Consider the following 16,640-nt stretch of genomic DNA (forward strand, 5'->3'; position numbering starts at 1 on the left):
CTGCTATAAGAATCTAATGCCTGATGATTTGAAGTAGAGCTGAGGTGGTGATGCTAGCACTGGGGAATGGCTGCAAATACAGATGAAGCTTTGCTCGCTGGCCCACCACTCACCTCCTGGTACATGGCCCTGTTCCAAACAGGTCATGGACCAGTACTGGTCCGCAGCCTGGGGTTCAGGGACCCCTGATCTAAAGAGCTTCTTGTAATAAATGAAGTCAATGTATATAAAAGTTCTCTGTAAATCATAAAATATGTATTAGTAATATTAACTTATTAATGATTTTACAAAACAAACTATTACTGTCAAGGATATTTGTATTGTAAGAGTAGTACAAAATAATACAAATTAAAGTTACTTCAATTTAATAAATTTTTGTTGAGCCCCTTCTTAGCAGAAGGCATTGTGGTGGTTGTAGTTGGAGGTGGAGGATAAAAAATATGTGGGCTCTGTTCTCCTTTCAGTATAAGATATGTAAGTAATGACTAAGGACCAAAAAAAAAAAAAAAAAAGGAAAGATAGAGGCTACAATTCTAAGACGAAAGTGTGCTATAATAAAGAAGGCCTTTTTACTTAGAGTATAAAGGGAAGGCTTATTAGAGAACTGGATTTGTTAGAGATGGTAGTGAAAGAACATTTCAGGAGGAGGGAACAGCAGTGTAAAGTGTACAAGTGAAAAGGTATCTGGAAGATAGCTAAGGCCCCAGAATGTCTGAAGTATCGAGCAAGAGGGGTTATTTAAGCCAGTGCCAGTTCCCAGAGGGCCTTATATGCCACGGCAAAGAGTTCAAATGTTATGCCATTCAGAAAGATGAGCTATTCAATTTTTTGAGCCCCAAAGTGATAAGATTACAGCAGTTTTAGAAATCAATTTCTAATGACAAAATTGAGTACATTGCAATAAAATTCAAGACTTCAAATTCTTTGTGTCTGAGCAGTTTTCCTGGGCTTACTACTACTAATATGTCCTTTTTCCTTTTTTTTGGAATAAGGAAAATTGGTCTTCTGTAAGATTAGTAGGAAGTCAAATTGTGAGCATAGGCTTTATAAACAAACTTGGATTCAATTCTGCCCCTAAAGTTTAATCATTTGGTGATCTTGGAAAAATATCTCAGCCTGTCCAAGCTCCCATTTTGTTCTAGTAAAATGAAGGTTATAAGGCTTCAGTGAGTCATTTTCCTAATTATTTATCATGTAGTAAGCCTCGAATTAATAGTAGCTATTATTTTTTATGATGTGAGTTAACATTGGCATATAAAAGTGAGATTGTATAGTTATAAAATATTAAATTGTGGTCAGGAGAATTAGTGGAATTTCAACTGATTATTACTTTAAAAACAACCTTCTTTTCTCCATTGCTGGAAATAGGAAAATAAAGCTACTGGAAAACAGCCTCAACCCCTGTGGTCCTATTTAAATGCAAGTGAGTTAACCATCAGGACTTCCACAGTAACCATGTTCTGTAAATCTGTGCTCGCAACACTGTCTGAATTAAACATACTCCATAAAGTGATTAAAAGCCCTCTGGCTGTTGGGATGACAATGGTCCTGGCTTTACTTTTTAGTAGTGGGTATCTGCAGAGACTCTGTGATATAGCCTATGGGTGCAGGCAGTTGATGGTAGCAGTAGGGAGGTAGGTTCTTATCAAGGTCTAAGGATGCTTGCCATGGTGGCATTACTTGTTGAATTTTACTATACGTAAGATCTGTGCTTCGCCGTGGTAGCAAAAGAAACTAGATATTGTATTTATATCCAGCAGACTTTTAGCATTCCAAATTTTAGTCTAATATACTAGTATCACCTGTGACTGATAAATGAACCCAAATGCCGGCCTAGTACTTTCTGGTGTGTGTGGGTCTCATTCAGATGTGTGACTTAAAGGACATATCTCAGATGTAGACTTCTTCCCTCTTGATGTCAAGGCACCTGGGAAGCAAACACTTTAATGGGAAGATTGCCTTTTCATTTAAAGCCAAGGAAAGTGGCTTGTCTAAAAGAGTCATTGATTCAGGTTGCCAAGGCTGATAAATATACCTGGTGACAACAGCACAACTTTCTCTGATGACCAAGATTCGTGACCTCTGACTTGCACACACACCTTGCTCACGTGTTTTCTCTGAACATTCTCTTTCCATGTTCCATCACTAAGCACACTCCTGTTAAAGCTGTTTTCTTCCTTAACTATGTTCATTTTACTTTTTTAGCTATGTAGGGGAGGGAAGTTTTCTTCAACTCTCTTAGAGTACCTGGCTGGGCCTGCAAAGTAAACTGACAGAGAAATTAACAAGAGAAAAATACACAAATTTATTTAATAGAAGCTTTACATAACACAGAGACTCTATTAGGAAATGCAGACCCAAAGAAACCAATAGACCTAAGTATTTTATGCTAGTTTAACGAAGGATATAGAAATATGATAAGTCAATGAGTACGAGGTAAATGTAGTAAACTGGGGGAAACTTAGCAAGATATGTCTGTTCAGATTCTTCCTGGTGTCCATTTATCTTCAGAGGAAGATGCTCCTTTCCATAGGGTTCAGGGAAGCACCTCTCACATGAGAGTTTTATAACCTGTTTCAGTGGATAAAGGCAGGAGAAGGTCAGCGTTACCTTTCTGCTTCTGGTGTTTTCTCACATTCCTTCAGCTTAAAATATTCAATATGCTAAAGTGCTGTGTTTTGGGTTAGCATGTCTTGAATCCAAACAGCTACTTAGTTGTTCCCAGGGCCTCTAAGTTGTCAGGGCCTCTTACCTAGGAGACAGTCTGTCCTCCCGTTCTGTGCAGATTTAGCTATTGTGTTTTCTTGATTCTATCATTACAACTATTATTCCCTATAGTGATGTTCTTTCTGAATTCAGAAACCTTAAAATACGTGTGAAGCAGTGGCTGGTGGTGAGATATGAAAGTGAAGAAGTGTTTCTAGGACTCTGTTCAATGGGTTTGCACAAGTTGTTAACACATTGAAATACTGTACCAGTGAGTAAAAAGCTTTTGCCAGGAGCCCCATGACTGTTGTCTTAGCTCATGCCTGGGGCCCCTAAACCACCCTATGATCTAGGAGGCTCTTCAGGATTCTGCTCTAGCCCATATCCTTTCCGATTGGTTAGTGCCCTTAATGTGCTAGTGTTTAAATATTTTGTATATTATTTCCAGTAAACACACTAATTTCACATTCTGGAAGAAGCATTTCTTCCTTTGTCTCATTGACCTTGAGAAGCACCTCAGCCTCACTTCAGTTCTTTGTTTTTGAGGGGTTATATGGCATATTGTGAAATAAAAAAAGGGGAGAAGGATTATAAACGATCCTGTAACCTCATCTCTGAACAAGACCACTTTCAAACCAGTCTAGATAGAAACAAAATATCTTTGAGATGAGAACCATATCCTCTTCCAATATATAGGGATCCCTTTCCTACTTCATATAATCTAAATTCTCTTTGCTCTTTCTTCCTTCTGGATCTCAATGACTCAAGATGCCCTTTAAACTAAATAGTGTCTTCTCCAAGAGAAATGTGAAATATTTATTTTAAAATCCCGAAGAAGTAAAATATTGAGTGAATTCTACACAATTTTGACTCGTTCCACTCTATTTGTTATAGGGTTCATAAGGAACTGTGATTGATCTTTATTTCTTTTTTGAGTACTATATTTTAGTTGAAACTTTAAAACATTTATACTTCAGATGATGACTCTGAGACACTAAATTGTATGCCTCTGTGTAACACATTATCTACCAGGGCAAACAATTTTCAAATTCTGCCAAAGCTAATTGCCTTTATAGATCAAATTGTTAAATTTGAATTATAGTTTAATTATGGGGAATGGGATTGCCTGTTTGTCTACTCTGTAAACAGTTTTATTCTGTTGCAAAATGAATAGATCTGAAATGAACTAATCTTTTAAAAGATTTTGGGTATTTTGTGTGTTTGCCTTAATATCGCTCTCAGTCATTATATTATATGAATATGTTCACATAGAAAATCTCTGAAAGTAAAAATAGAGATTGAAAATCCATTTGGAAAATTATTCCATTGAAGAGCTCAGTTAAACATCAAATAAAACACAAGCATTTATGGAAGTTCAGCTTAGGTTTTTTCCTCCCTTGTTTAATATTCAGGGTGAGAATTCGGTTAGTCCAAGTGGGTACTACTAGGTCAACAGCTATCTTTGAATCATAAATTCTAAAGGTATTCAAGATGCTTAGAGGATAAAGATGTAATCTGGCTATCAAAGACAGGAGACTTCAAGAATGTTTGAGATTCAGAGAAAGAAACCAGAAGTCAGTAACAGCTGAATTAAATTCTATATAGTTTTATTACACAATGGAAAGTATCAAACGTTTATTTGGAAAATTGGGTACTTGGATATACAGAAATCGGAATGATTGCATTTTGTCGGACAGCAGAACAGATTGGATGGAGGATTGAGGGGGAGAAAACCGGAAAACCAGATGAAAAAACAAAGCAGTGAGCTGAGTCAAAGTGTCATTTACTTAAATGAACGTTATACACCCTTTTAAAGAAGAGCTATACTTTCAAATTATACACACCTTTTCAAAAGTAAAATAATTCAAAAGTGAAAAAATATTCAATACTAGCATTTTTATTAATGATAAAATTCCTAAAGGTGACTTCATATAGAAGGACCCCTCCAATATTCTGAAGATGTTGTAACTTTTGTAAAGAAAGAAAAACACTTATTTCATTAAAGTAGTGTTTGTGTAGTGAGAAATACATTTTATATTGAAGTCTATTCACATAGATACATACAAACACATATAAAACTCTTATAAATTACACTTATCTTTATTACATGTAATGCATTTGATATTTCATGTTCCATTCTGTTAAACAATGCTGCTTGTAATTCACTAAACAGATTCCATGATATCTTTAATGGGTTGCATTGAGCAAGGGGCACAGCAGATGGAGTTATGGCTTTCCTTGGTTTCTTTGGAACCCAGAAGGATGCAAAGCTGCCAGTAATTCCTGTTCATCATGATGACAGTCCCATTAGCTCCTTTGAGAAGCTACATCTGGGCCCACTGCACTGCAGAGAATCTTAATTCTGACTCTCAGTCAGCCTGTTGGGTTGATAAATTCTGGTACAAGTCATAAATTAATTTTCTAAGATAAGCTTACACAGTCCTAGGACTTCATGCCCTAAGGATTTTATACTTATCCTTGTCATCATTGTGGAAGCTGATAAGAATCGGCCCCAGCACCTTGTTAGGCAATGGTAATTTACAAATCAAGGTGTTTTCAGGATTTGACCATACAGAGCTGGTCAGGACTAGGCTAAGACCTGCCTGATACTCTGTTCCCAGGGTGTCTATACTTCCAGTAGGGTCAGGCTGACTTATAGGGCAATCTCTGGGTTTCAGGTACATGTTGGTGCCCCCAGTAGAGACAAGGGTCCTGACAGCACCATCAGGGCAGATGGAAGTGCGATGATTCAGGCAGTTCGGTCAGAGCATAAGTTCCTAGTAGCTAGAATGTATCACGGTAGCAGTAAGGCAAAGTTCAAGGTGAAGGAATTTGATGAATAGTGTTACAGGCAAGTGAGGAATGTTTCATGTTTCACCAAGGGCTGTTATGATATCAAGGAATGTGCCAAAGGACAGCTGCATAGACCCAGATCCCCTTGCAGTGGAGGTGGCACGGACTCATATTTATGGCCCCAGCTATTTGTGTCCTAAATAGACTTGGTGAGCTAGGCAGGTGAGGTGCCTTGAGGGCTAGTGATAGGCAGACTCTCCACCCAGAAGTCTTAGCTCTCTGTAGTTGATGAAAAGGCTATATTTTCTGCTCTAGCTAGACCTGTCATGGTGGGGTTGTCTTGGTGAAGTGTCTCAGCAGGCAAAGTGCTTACGTTTGCTGAGCTTCCAATTGTGACTCTTCAGAAGTATTTCTGCATTCCTTCTAGTCCACAGAGCATTAATTAGGGTTATCTCTGAATTAGAATACAAAGTAAAGTATAGAGTGGAGTTTGTTGTTGTGAGTATCTGTGACTGAGGACAGAATGAAAAGAACACATGAAGCTTCCAGTTGTTCAGGGAGTTGGAAGGCCACTGGATTAATGGTATTAGAATTAGAAAATAACCAAATAAAAATAAAAGCATTTCAACTCTGTGACTTTTAAGAGTCAGCTTCTGTGACCATACTCTTCTCTTTGGAAACTGCATGAACTCACCATCTCTGTGCCTTTACAAATACTGTTCCTTCTGCTGGAAAAGCCCTTCCCTATCTCTTCATTCGGCAGGGAATCGCTACCTGCCTGGGAAAAAAGCTACTCATTATTTTTGATAAATTATGTGTATTCAATCCTATCTCCTTATATTAAACTTTCTCTGATAATAAAATATTAATAATTTATTGGTATATAGTGTTTACAATGGAACAGACTCTGTACTTTGTGATTATTAACTCTTAATCCTCGCAACGATCTGTTTATGAAGTTATAATTATATTTTACAGAAAACAAAACACACAGGACTTGCTTAGGATTCCAGAGTCGGGATTTGTAACCAGGCAGTCTGGTTCTGGTATCTACATATTTAACCACCATGCTATGCTGCCTCTCAAGTTAGGGACAGTGTCCTGTGTCCTGTGTATATTTGTAGCCTTGGTGCCAAATGCAATATCTCATTCATAGAAGGCATAAATAATGATGTTAATTGAAATGAATGAATGACCAAACTCTTCATACAGGGGCATGTCTCTCATGTGAACCTGAGTTTAGATTTGGTGAAGGAGATTTTTATGGGTAAGTTTGAGCAGCCTTAGAGCCAAGTTCTCGTCTAGCCCAAGAGGTGTGGGGAAGTACTCGATATAAATTAAGGGAGTGTCCTGAATGGAAAGTGAGGTGTGATATTGAAATAGAAAAAATCATTCTGTAGTATAGAGCAGTATATCCCTGATGTCCAGTGGTTGGGACAGGATGGTGGAGGTGTGAGGATGAGAAGTAGTTAAAAAAATGTCCCAAGCTTCAATTTATTCTTTTGGCGTACCTGTCAATTTGTGGGTGGTGGTATAAGGAAAAATTAATTTTCCTTTAGAGGATAAGGAGAGTACATCAAGCTTGTATTCTTAATATGGTTAGATATTATCTAAAGATGTGCTTCATAAAAGAACAAATCCCCTTGAAAATTATTATTCCATGAGAGAAATGGCTCATTTATGAACATATATGCACTAAAAACGTTGTCAGTTGTTAGCAGAATACTAGTTTTGTGATGAAGTCCATGGTTCCAAAACAATTTTTTTTTTTTACTTCAGATTTGAAACCACCAGAATTTAAGGATAGCAATGAGGAAAATTTTATGGTCTTATACTGACTAGCTGTCAGTCTTTCTTGGCAGCCCTAGATAATCTAAGTTCAGACATATCTAACGAGCAGAGATTATCAAGCAGAAAAGGAGTCCTGGGCGAAGAAACACCTTGTTTGTTGCCACCTAACTGGTATGTTTTTTGACTGATCAAGCTGTTTAGTAGCCCTGTTCTCCAGGAAAAGGTCTTGTTTTTGAAATAAATCTGGACTGTTAGGGAGAAGAATTTCCTTTGAGGACTTTGACTGATTTAGGCTCTGGAAGGTAAATGTAAATATTTTTAAGGACATTTTCTGATATCACTCTTCTAAGATGAAACTATCCTCTAAAAAATGAGGCAGGAATCATGTACTGAGACCATATTGTTTTTAAACCACTAATTTTCTAACATTTTTTTTTACTTCAAACATTTATTAGATATTCAGGCACACTAAGGTGGTTCATACTTATTGCAGCTATTTTCATAACCGGTAGCAATTACCATAGTTCCTCAATCATTAGGACAGTTTCAATTGATAGATGTTCCATGCTTCAATAAAGACTTAAGGATAACTCCAACCTTAAACTTAAATAAACTTAAAAATAAACATATAATATCTGACTGAAATGATTTGGGTGGTAATTTACTTCAGAATAACATATTGCATATTAATTTATATTTAAATGAAATTTAATTACAGATTATTTTAGAGTTGGGGCTGAAAATAAAACCACCAGTTAAGATACAGTATAGTTGATATCAAAAACTAGGAATCTAATCTGAAAAGAGAAAATGAATTATACACATTCACCAAGGAGCAGCTGCTGAGGCCTTGAAGTGCTGTATCCAGTGTTGCACTAAGCTTTCTGCCAAAGGTCAGCAAGTATGTGAAGAATTTTAAAAGTCTAAATGAACATACATATTAATGTTGACTTCTGAGAATACAGAGCCATACATATTAACAATAAAAGCTATACCCATTTCTTTTTCTAGTGGCAAAGGAAAGATTTTTTTTTTTTTGACAATTTTTAGAAATATTATTCCAACTTTTTGCCTTGGGAGGATGCACTGCTTGCGCTTAGACATGCTGTTGATTTGTCTTCTCTGTCCATCCCTCTAATCTATGATTTGTAAGTCAGCTTTTCCATTCAAAACAAGGGGATTAGGACCAAACCTATCCTTAATCTAGGTTATATATTGAATGCCTGTTATGTGCTAGGCATTATTCTAAGTAAAACAACGGATATAACAAAAAATCTCCTAAATCTTCTGAGCAGCAGGTGACAGGGGTAGGGGGCGTCACAAATGGCAAGGAAAAAAGAAAGATACTTTCAAATCATGAAGGGTGTGATAGAAAGCTTTCCTCACAGGAGGCTCAGTTGTGCTGTGATTTGCAGTTGTGTTTGTAATCGACCACTCATTCAAGTGTCCATTGGAACCACACCGTTTTGGAGAGCTTTTTAACACAATAAAAAAGGTAAAACAAGGATATAGAATAGAAAACAAATGGGAGCACATTTATGAATGGAAAGGCCTCATTGAGGCTGTAGTGATGGGAACAAGATAATGACAAAGATTTTGATGAGGATTCTAGCTAGAGAGTGTACTGAATGCAAAGTTTTGAGGAGGGGTCCATTCTAGCAAGTGCGAAGCACAGGAAGAGCCAGTGTTTCTCAAACAGAATGAGTGAGAGTGAGAATGGGAGGAGATGAGGATGGAGAGATGTGTAGGGGCCAGAAGATGGAGAACTTTATAGACCACAGTAAATTGCTCATGATTTTAATTGCAGCTAGAAGCCTTTGGAAATTTTTAAGCAGTAGAGTAATTTCAATGGATTTGCCTATTTGAAAGGTCTCTTTGGTTGCAGTGAAAAGAAAAGATGGGATAGCGTGGGGTGAATGAAAAAGCAAGGCAGCCAGATAGGACATAGCAAAAGTTCAAGATAGGATTTTGGCTTGGACTAAGGAGTTAACAGTGGACATAGTGGAAGACAGCTGGGCTTGGCACATGTATTGCAGGCAGAGGCCTTTGTAAAGGACTGATTTTGAGCAGCGCTAGAAAGATGGAGATTAAGGAGGACTACTTCATTTATGCAATTAGTATTTTTGAGTTCTTATTCTGTTCAAGCCCTATGATAGACACTGAGGATGTTTTGGTGAACAAAATTAGGTATGATCCTTGCCTTCAATAGAGCTTAACATCTGCTGAAAAACATAATTAAAATCATACAAATAAATAACTATAAGCTCAAAAAAGGACAATGAAATAAAGCTATGTAGTATTATAAAATCATATAAAAGACCTAATTTAGCCAGTGTGTGTGTGGAGGAGTGGGGGTGGAGGGATGGGAATGAAGAATATGCCAGATCAGGCAAGGCTAAGATCTGTAAGAAAAGTAAGATGTAGCTAAGGCGAGAAGCAGTGGGGGAACCGTAGTGGGAGAGCTGAAGCTTGATGATTTGAAGGGAGAGTGGCATAGTTGAGAAATGGACCTAAGATGTCCAGCTGGACTAGAAGGCAAAATAGGGGAGAGTGAGAAGAGGTTGAAAAGGGTGGCATTGGTTACACTGCATACAGTCTTGCAGGCTGTGTTAAATAAGTTTGGCTTTTACCCTAATAACTATGGAAACCTTTAAAGGAACCTAAGAATTTCTAAGGTTTCTTATGATTCTAAATTTTATATTTTTCTTTGCTTTAATTTGAAATAAGAAAATGGGAGAGCTGCAAAGTGACCTTCAAAAGACAGTGAATCTGCTGGCATTTGATTAACATTATTGTAGAGACTCTCGAAGAATCAACATGCACGATCATCTTCCTCTGAGGTGCAATCAAACATTTCAGGATACCACAGTCATTATGGTCCCTGAGTTACAGTGCCATGAGTATTATCTTTCCCAAACTTGGACTGCCTTTGGCCACTGTCCCACAGGCCCTTTTTTGGGCTCCTGAATTTTATGAGCTTATGTAGCATGGTAATATGTACAGTGAATATCTGTCTAGATAAACTAAAATAATTGATATGGCAGTTGTGGGTGTTGAGTTACAAAACCATATCAGGTGATATTAAGAAGGTAATTACATAATTTTTATGAATTAAATAGAATATTCCTGTCAAACTTTCTGCTCTTTGGAATAAAGAAATTAAAGTCATGAAAGAGCCAGCTGGTCTGAAGATGAAGGGAGCCTACTGCCATCTTGGCATGCCTTGGACCCTGATGAGAAGCTAATTTGTGAGGAGAGGAGGGAGACCAGGGTCTGGTGCCAGAATTTAACCCCTGGATTCAGCCATTTTGGCCACCACTACCTTTGAATTTTGCTGTTTTGTGACTCAGTACCTTCCTATTTGCCAGTTGTAGTTGGATTTCGTTTCATTTCCACTCAGGGAATTATGACCAATCTATTTGTTTATCACTGAAGGTGACTTGGACACATCTCTTCTTCACTTTGTAAAGAGACTGGTTATTGCCCACATCAAACCACCCAGCCACAGAAGGAGGATAGGGGAAGTGAGTAAGGTGCATGGCCTATCCTGCCCATATTTCCAACAGTTTATAGTGTAACATGAAAGAAATACCTGCATTGTGTTCCATTTTCATCTCTTATTAGTGATGTGACCTTGGGCTGGTCACTGAAGCCATGTTTGCTTCAGCTTCTGTATTGGACACCTCCTAGGATTATTGTAAAGCTTCCATGGGATAAAGGTCATGATTATGCTTTGCCTCTGTGTGAAGGATTGAGAACTCACTGGGTTATGTTCCAGACTCTTCCCTTACCTCTCGGCTGAGCCCCCAAGAATGGGAAAGATGCCATCTTTTACCACAGCTGCTGGCAGGCTCTGAACTCCAGAACCAACCAGAGCCAGAGCTTCTAGGAAGAGGAAGGAGTCATGTATTGGGATTCAGCCTGCTAGGGGTCTGTTGAGGTTATCTATTGCTGTATAACAAACTACCCCAAAACCTAGTGGCACACTGGAAGAACCATTTTATTGCATTCACAAAATATATTGGTCAGGAATTCAGATGCAGTAGAGATGGCTTACCTCTGCTCCGTGACATTTGGGGCTTCAGATGGGGAAACTCAAATGCTGAGGCCAGACTCAGCTGGAAGCTTCTCATTCCCATTCTTTTTCCTGACTACATTGACTGAGATGACGCAGAGGCTAGGCTTGACTGGTACTGCAGCTCAAATCACCAATACATGGCTCCTCCATGTGGCTTGGGCTTCTCACAATATGGTTCTGGGTTCTAAGAGGGAGTCTCCTGAGAACCAGGTGAAAGCTGCATAAACTTTCCTAAACTAACCTTGAAGTCAGGCAGCACTACTTCCACATAGACTGTTGCTGCAAAGGAGCTGCTAAAGCCACACCAGATTCTAAGAGAAGAATCACAAAGTCACTCATTCACGAGGGCTTTTGGGATAGAAGTTACTAGTAATCATCTTTAGGAAATACAACTAACTGTCAGAGAATCACAGAATCTCAAGCTGAAAGGGACCTTAAAGCCCATCCCTCTCCCTCCCCCATTCCCTCACTCGCCAAGAAACCTTGGACACCAACGTCAATGTCTTCTACAGTGTTCTGGCCCATGCTCACCCAGCCCCCTGGGTGTCTGCACATTATATGGTGTCCCTTGCCCACTGAGACAGCCCATTCCACCTTGGAGCTCCTCAGATCTGTGTACATTTCCTTCTTGTGTCGAGGTGCCATCTACAACCTTTGGTTTCCTCCTTTTAATTATCACACACTCTCCGAACTGTCACCCAGAAAGGCTACATCCCTCTGTCTCACCCTAGTTCAATGGAGATTTGAAGACAGCTACCATGGATTCTGAGTCTTCTCTTCTACCAGCCTAGCATTCCAGCTCCACCAGCCCTTTCTCAGAGGTTTGGTTTGTCTGTACCCATTCCCCATCTCAGTCCTGGCCCTCAGAGACTGTGAGACTGTTGAGTGCATTCCTAATCCCTGATCCCCATTTTCCCACTGCCGGAGCTTTGGTTTCATTTGAATGGTTTCTTGTTAGCCTTATTGGTTGATCTTGATTAATGAAAAAAACAGTTGGAGTAATTGTATTTCTCTTGTGAGGAGTTGTTGAGTTCTGGATGTATTCTGAGGGTGGAGCCATCCAGATATGCTGACAGAGCAGTTGTGGGCCTGGGAGACAGAAAAGTTAAGGATGACTCCAAACTGACCTAAGTACATGGGAAGACAGAGTTGATGTTGCTGGTACATAGAAGGCAGGAGAAACAGCTATAGCAGGAGGTCAAGAGCTCACTTTTGTACAACAAAATTTTATTCAGCAAATTTTGTACAACCTTCACATTGAAGGTTGAAGCGTGTGTCAGACGGTGTTTTGGTATATCCTTGGGCACCACATCTCCTGGGTTTCATACCTTTATGCAATCTCTTCCCCTTGTATCTGGGCTGGCCCTGGGACCTGTTTGAACTCACTGAATGAAGAATAAGTGACATGGCATCTGCTCCTGGCCTGCATCCTGGGAAGACCTTGGAAGCCAATTGCCATCTAAGAAATTTGCCCACACTGAGACCACCATGCCATGGAAAAGAATGGGCAACCACTTATGCCATATGGAGGAGAACAGAGACTGATGGTCTCAGCTGTGCCCGCAGCCAGCAGCTAGCACCAAATGCTTACCACAGAGTGAGGAGTTAGATCTTGCCATTATCCTAGCTGACATTATGGGAAGCCACACAGTATCAAGAGAAATAATAAGTTACTGTCTCTGGTCCAAATAAAGCCACAAAAGATTTAGTGATGTCATTCTAAACTGGAGACAATTTTATCCCCAAGAAAGTAATTGGCAATGTCTGATGACATTTTGATTGCCACCATGGCGGTTGAAGTCCTACTGGCATCTAGTAGGTAGAGACCAAGGATGCCACTAAACATCCTACATCTGAACTGGAGGTACTCAACAGCTCCCAACAACAAAGAATTATCTGCATCAACATGTCAATAGTGCTGAGCCTGAGAAATCTTATCTTCATACATTTTTAAAGTAGTATAAATAAATTTGGTTTTCTAAAAGGAAATGACAATTCTAGTGAGTCTTTGTTTAATGTCATTGATAGGTTCTGCATCTTTAAGTGAAATGATGTATAATAAAACTGATTTTACCATAAAGTAATTGATATAAACAAGAGTTAAGTTCCTAGGCATCTCATCACCATTATAATGAAACAATGTTGAGAGAAACAATGTTATTGGAAGACCTGCTGTATATGGAAAGGATAGGCTTTTAAAAAGGAAGTAAATGAGGGAATGAGCTTATAAGAGCTCAGAATTCTTCAAACTTTGATGCTTTTTATTTCTATCTTTCTACTTTTTTCCAAGGTAATTGTATATCCATTACTATTATATGACCATAAAAAGCTACTAATCTTCTTTTTTGGTGGTGTGGTTTTCTCTTGCTCAACATTCAGTGACTTCTTGCTCATCCTTTAGGCGGGACTTCAGAATCCTCCATGATGTAGCCCTTTGGAAAGTGTTAGATCTGACCTAGATGATACAACACATAGTGCATTAGCCTGTACTAACATACAGGACTGCATTTTGCATACTGGATTGTTTTGTTTGTTTGTGTTTTTGTTTGGTTTGGTTTTTTGTTTTTTTTTTAGAGCTCTTAGATTAGGAACCAAGTGAAAAACAAGACAAGATAAATGGGACTAAAATAGTACCATTATTACTAATAAAATCTAAGCTAGGGGCTGTAGCTTAGGTGTGAGAGCCAAATAGTCTTCATGAACTGAACCCACTATTGGGCAGGCTTGTCCTGTCACAGAAGTCCAGACAGGGACAGACTTTACTATGCTGGGGAGGAGATTCTTCCCCTGGCTGAGCAGCATAGAATACCAGCCCTCTGTGGGGAGCTCCCTCACACCTAAACGATAATGAGAAACTAAGATAAGCATAGTAATTACTTCTAAACTCACCAACCATATCAGTCATGCCATCTCCTCTGATGTAGTTAAGAAAGGGGAAGAAAGAGGTCCTGAGATTTACTGATGGAGCTCCATTCACATCAAAAGAAACATCAAGAGTGGGAAAGATGCTCCACCATTTCTGCTACAGATTGTCACTCTTCCCTTGTCAGCTTTAGCTATTACCTGTGCTATCCAATACAGTGGCTACTAGCCATGTATAAGTATTTAAATGTTATTAATTAAAATTAAGAACATTTGAAAATTTAGCTTCTTCGACACTGGCCACATTTCAACTGCTCAATAGCTACGTATGGCTAGAGGCTACTATATTGGACAATGCAGCTATATAACATTGCCACCATCAAAGAAAGATCTACCTGACAGTGCTGCTATGAAATTTTTGTCTTACTCACCTTTGTATCATCAGTGCCTATAACCAGAGACACTCAAAAATGTTTGCTGAATTGATATATGAACTAGACTATTGTGATTTGTTTTCCTAATCTGCATGTCCTAAAGATCTTTTCATTCCAAAGCAGCAAGATATAAAAATGTAACATAATTATCTTGTTAAATAAATCAGTCAAAAAATATGCCTTCTATAATCCTATGTTTAAAACTTGTTACTAAGAAAATGAGTTACTTTTGAGTAAAAAAAAAAAAGTAATAGATTAGGTGGTATTAATTGTCTAGATAGATAAAAAAAAGTAGACTTTTTTAATGGCAATTATTAGAGAAAGGTAAGAGTAGATAAAGTATTCAGAAACATGGTATTGAAGTATAAGAACAAACCATAGTCCTTGGGCAGTAGATGGATATTACATGCAAACTATGAAATCTGTTTCATAAGGAGTGTGCAAAGTAATATTTTCTTTTCCAAAATATGGCTCCCTTGCTAAGCTGCAGAGAAAGATGGGGCCAGATGGCACAGTTCTCATTTCCTGGTTATACCTCCTGACCCAGCAATATACTTTCTCCTACCTCTCCTTATAGAAATTACTTTTGTCTGTTGCAAGAGTAATTTTAACCCTGGGAATGAACCTAGTGACTGTATCAGAGTCAGCATACTGATACGCTGACTGTGATAATCCTCTTGCAGTTTTACTTCTCATTTGGTACTTTACAAGCTCACAGATGCTGGACCAGAATTCAGTCCATAAAATTAAGACATTCAATTTGACAGAGCCAAATCTAAATTGCCAAAGCAAGGACAGTAAAGCATGAAGCAGTAACTTTAAAAGCAACTAGGGCCATCTAACCCACACTAAAAGTCAACATGGTTTCAAAAGGAAGATTTTTAGATGCAGTAATTTCTCAGGGAAAAAAAAAAGTCTATCATTATGAGAATACTAAAACCAAATGAGAATGACAAATAAAATAATACAGAAATACCAGTTTTAATTAGCAGCTCTGATGTTTTATTTTATGCTCAGCTGATGGGAGAACAGAATATTTTCATTAAACTATTAAAATGAATGAATTTAAAGATATGAAAGTAATCATCCAGAAGAAATGACATTAACAAAAGTTTTAAAAATGTGTTTGATAGAAATGATTTCTTTGTAATTATTATGTTCATTAACTATTCATTTTTAAACCATGATGGATTCCAGGCTTTGATGAAGCTCCATGAGGATTAGTTCTTCCTTCGGGAGATGATATTGGAAAAGGTTGAGTTATTTGGTAAATTATTTCTTTCCTAATGTTTTTTTCTGCTGCTTTTTTTATTTTCAGACCCACTATGAAAATGGGGAATATATCATCAGACAAGGTGCAAGAGGGGACACGTTCTTTATCATCAGCAAAGGAAAGGTAAGCTCTGGTGGCACAAGAGATGCAGGAGGTGAGCGTGGGGTTCTTCAGTGACCCCTGGAGGAGAATGTGTGTGAGTTCTCCAGCTGGACGAATTTTTCCATTTTCTGTAACTGAAAGAGGAATATCTGAGAATAAATTTCCCAAAAATAATGCAGAAGGAAGAAAAAGTGTACCTTTGAAGATCAGTAGTCTTTCTGCTATAATATAATTATCCTGATGCTAGATGCCACTGATATTTCTGGATAAATAGGAAGATTTCCATAATTTAAAATTATGTAATTAAAAAGGAAAAGACTAAGATCACTTAAAAATCTTTAACAGGGAAAAAAATCTATGTAGTCATTCGGGGCAGTAACATTGCTATAATGAAACATCGGACTTTGAAATCACATGACCCAAGTTTGAATCGGGCTGTGAAACCGACTAGTTTTATCCATAGGCAAATTGTTTAACACTCTGAGGACAATAAGCATGTAAATATATCCATGTTTTATTATATCTTCATAAGGAAATATTGAATGGATACTGAAAAACTTTAAAATGATAAATTCTAGAGGAAGGAATAAATATGGGGTAG

At 38.1% G+C, this 16,640-nt stretch overlaps 1 protein-coding gene across 1 annotated transcript in view; it reads left to right on the forward strand.

The window, feature by feature from the left end:
- PRKG1 (protein kinase, cGMP-dependent, type I) overlaps positions 1–16,640 on the forward strand; it is a 1,084,330-nt gene that overhangs the window by 849,185 nt on the left and 218,505 nt on the right. Inside the window, exon 6 of the mRNA XM_011361647.1 lies at positions 15,983–16,060. Coding sequence (XP_011359949.1) covers positions 15,983–16,060 — 78 coding nt within the window. The remainder of the gene's footprint in view (positions 1–15,982; positions 16,061–16,640) is intronic.

The sequence above is a fragment of the Pteropus vampyrus genome, unplaced genomic scaffold, assembly GCF_000151845.1.
Source record: "Pteropus vampyrus isolate Shadow unplaced genomic scaffold, Pvam_2.0 Scaffold68, whole genome shotgun sequence".
Lineage (NCBI taxonomy): Eukaryota > Metazoa > Chordata > Mammalia > Chiroptera > Pteropodidae > Pteropus > Pteropus vampyrus.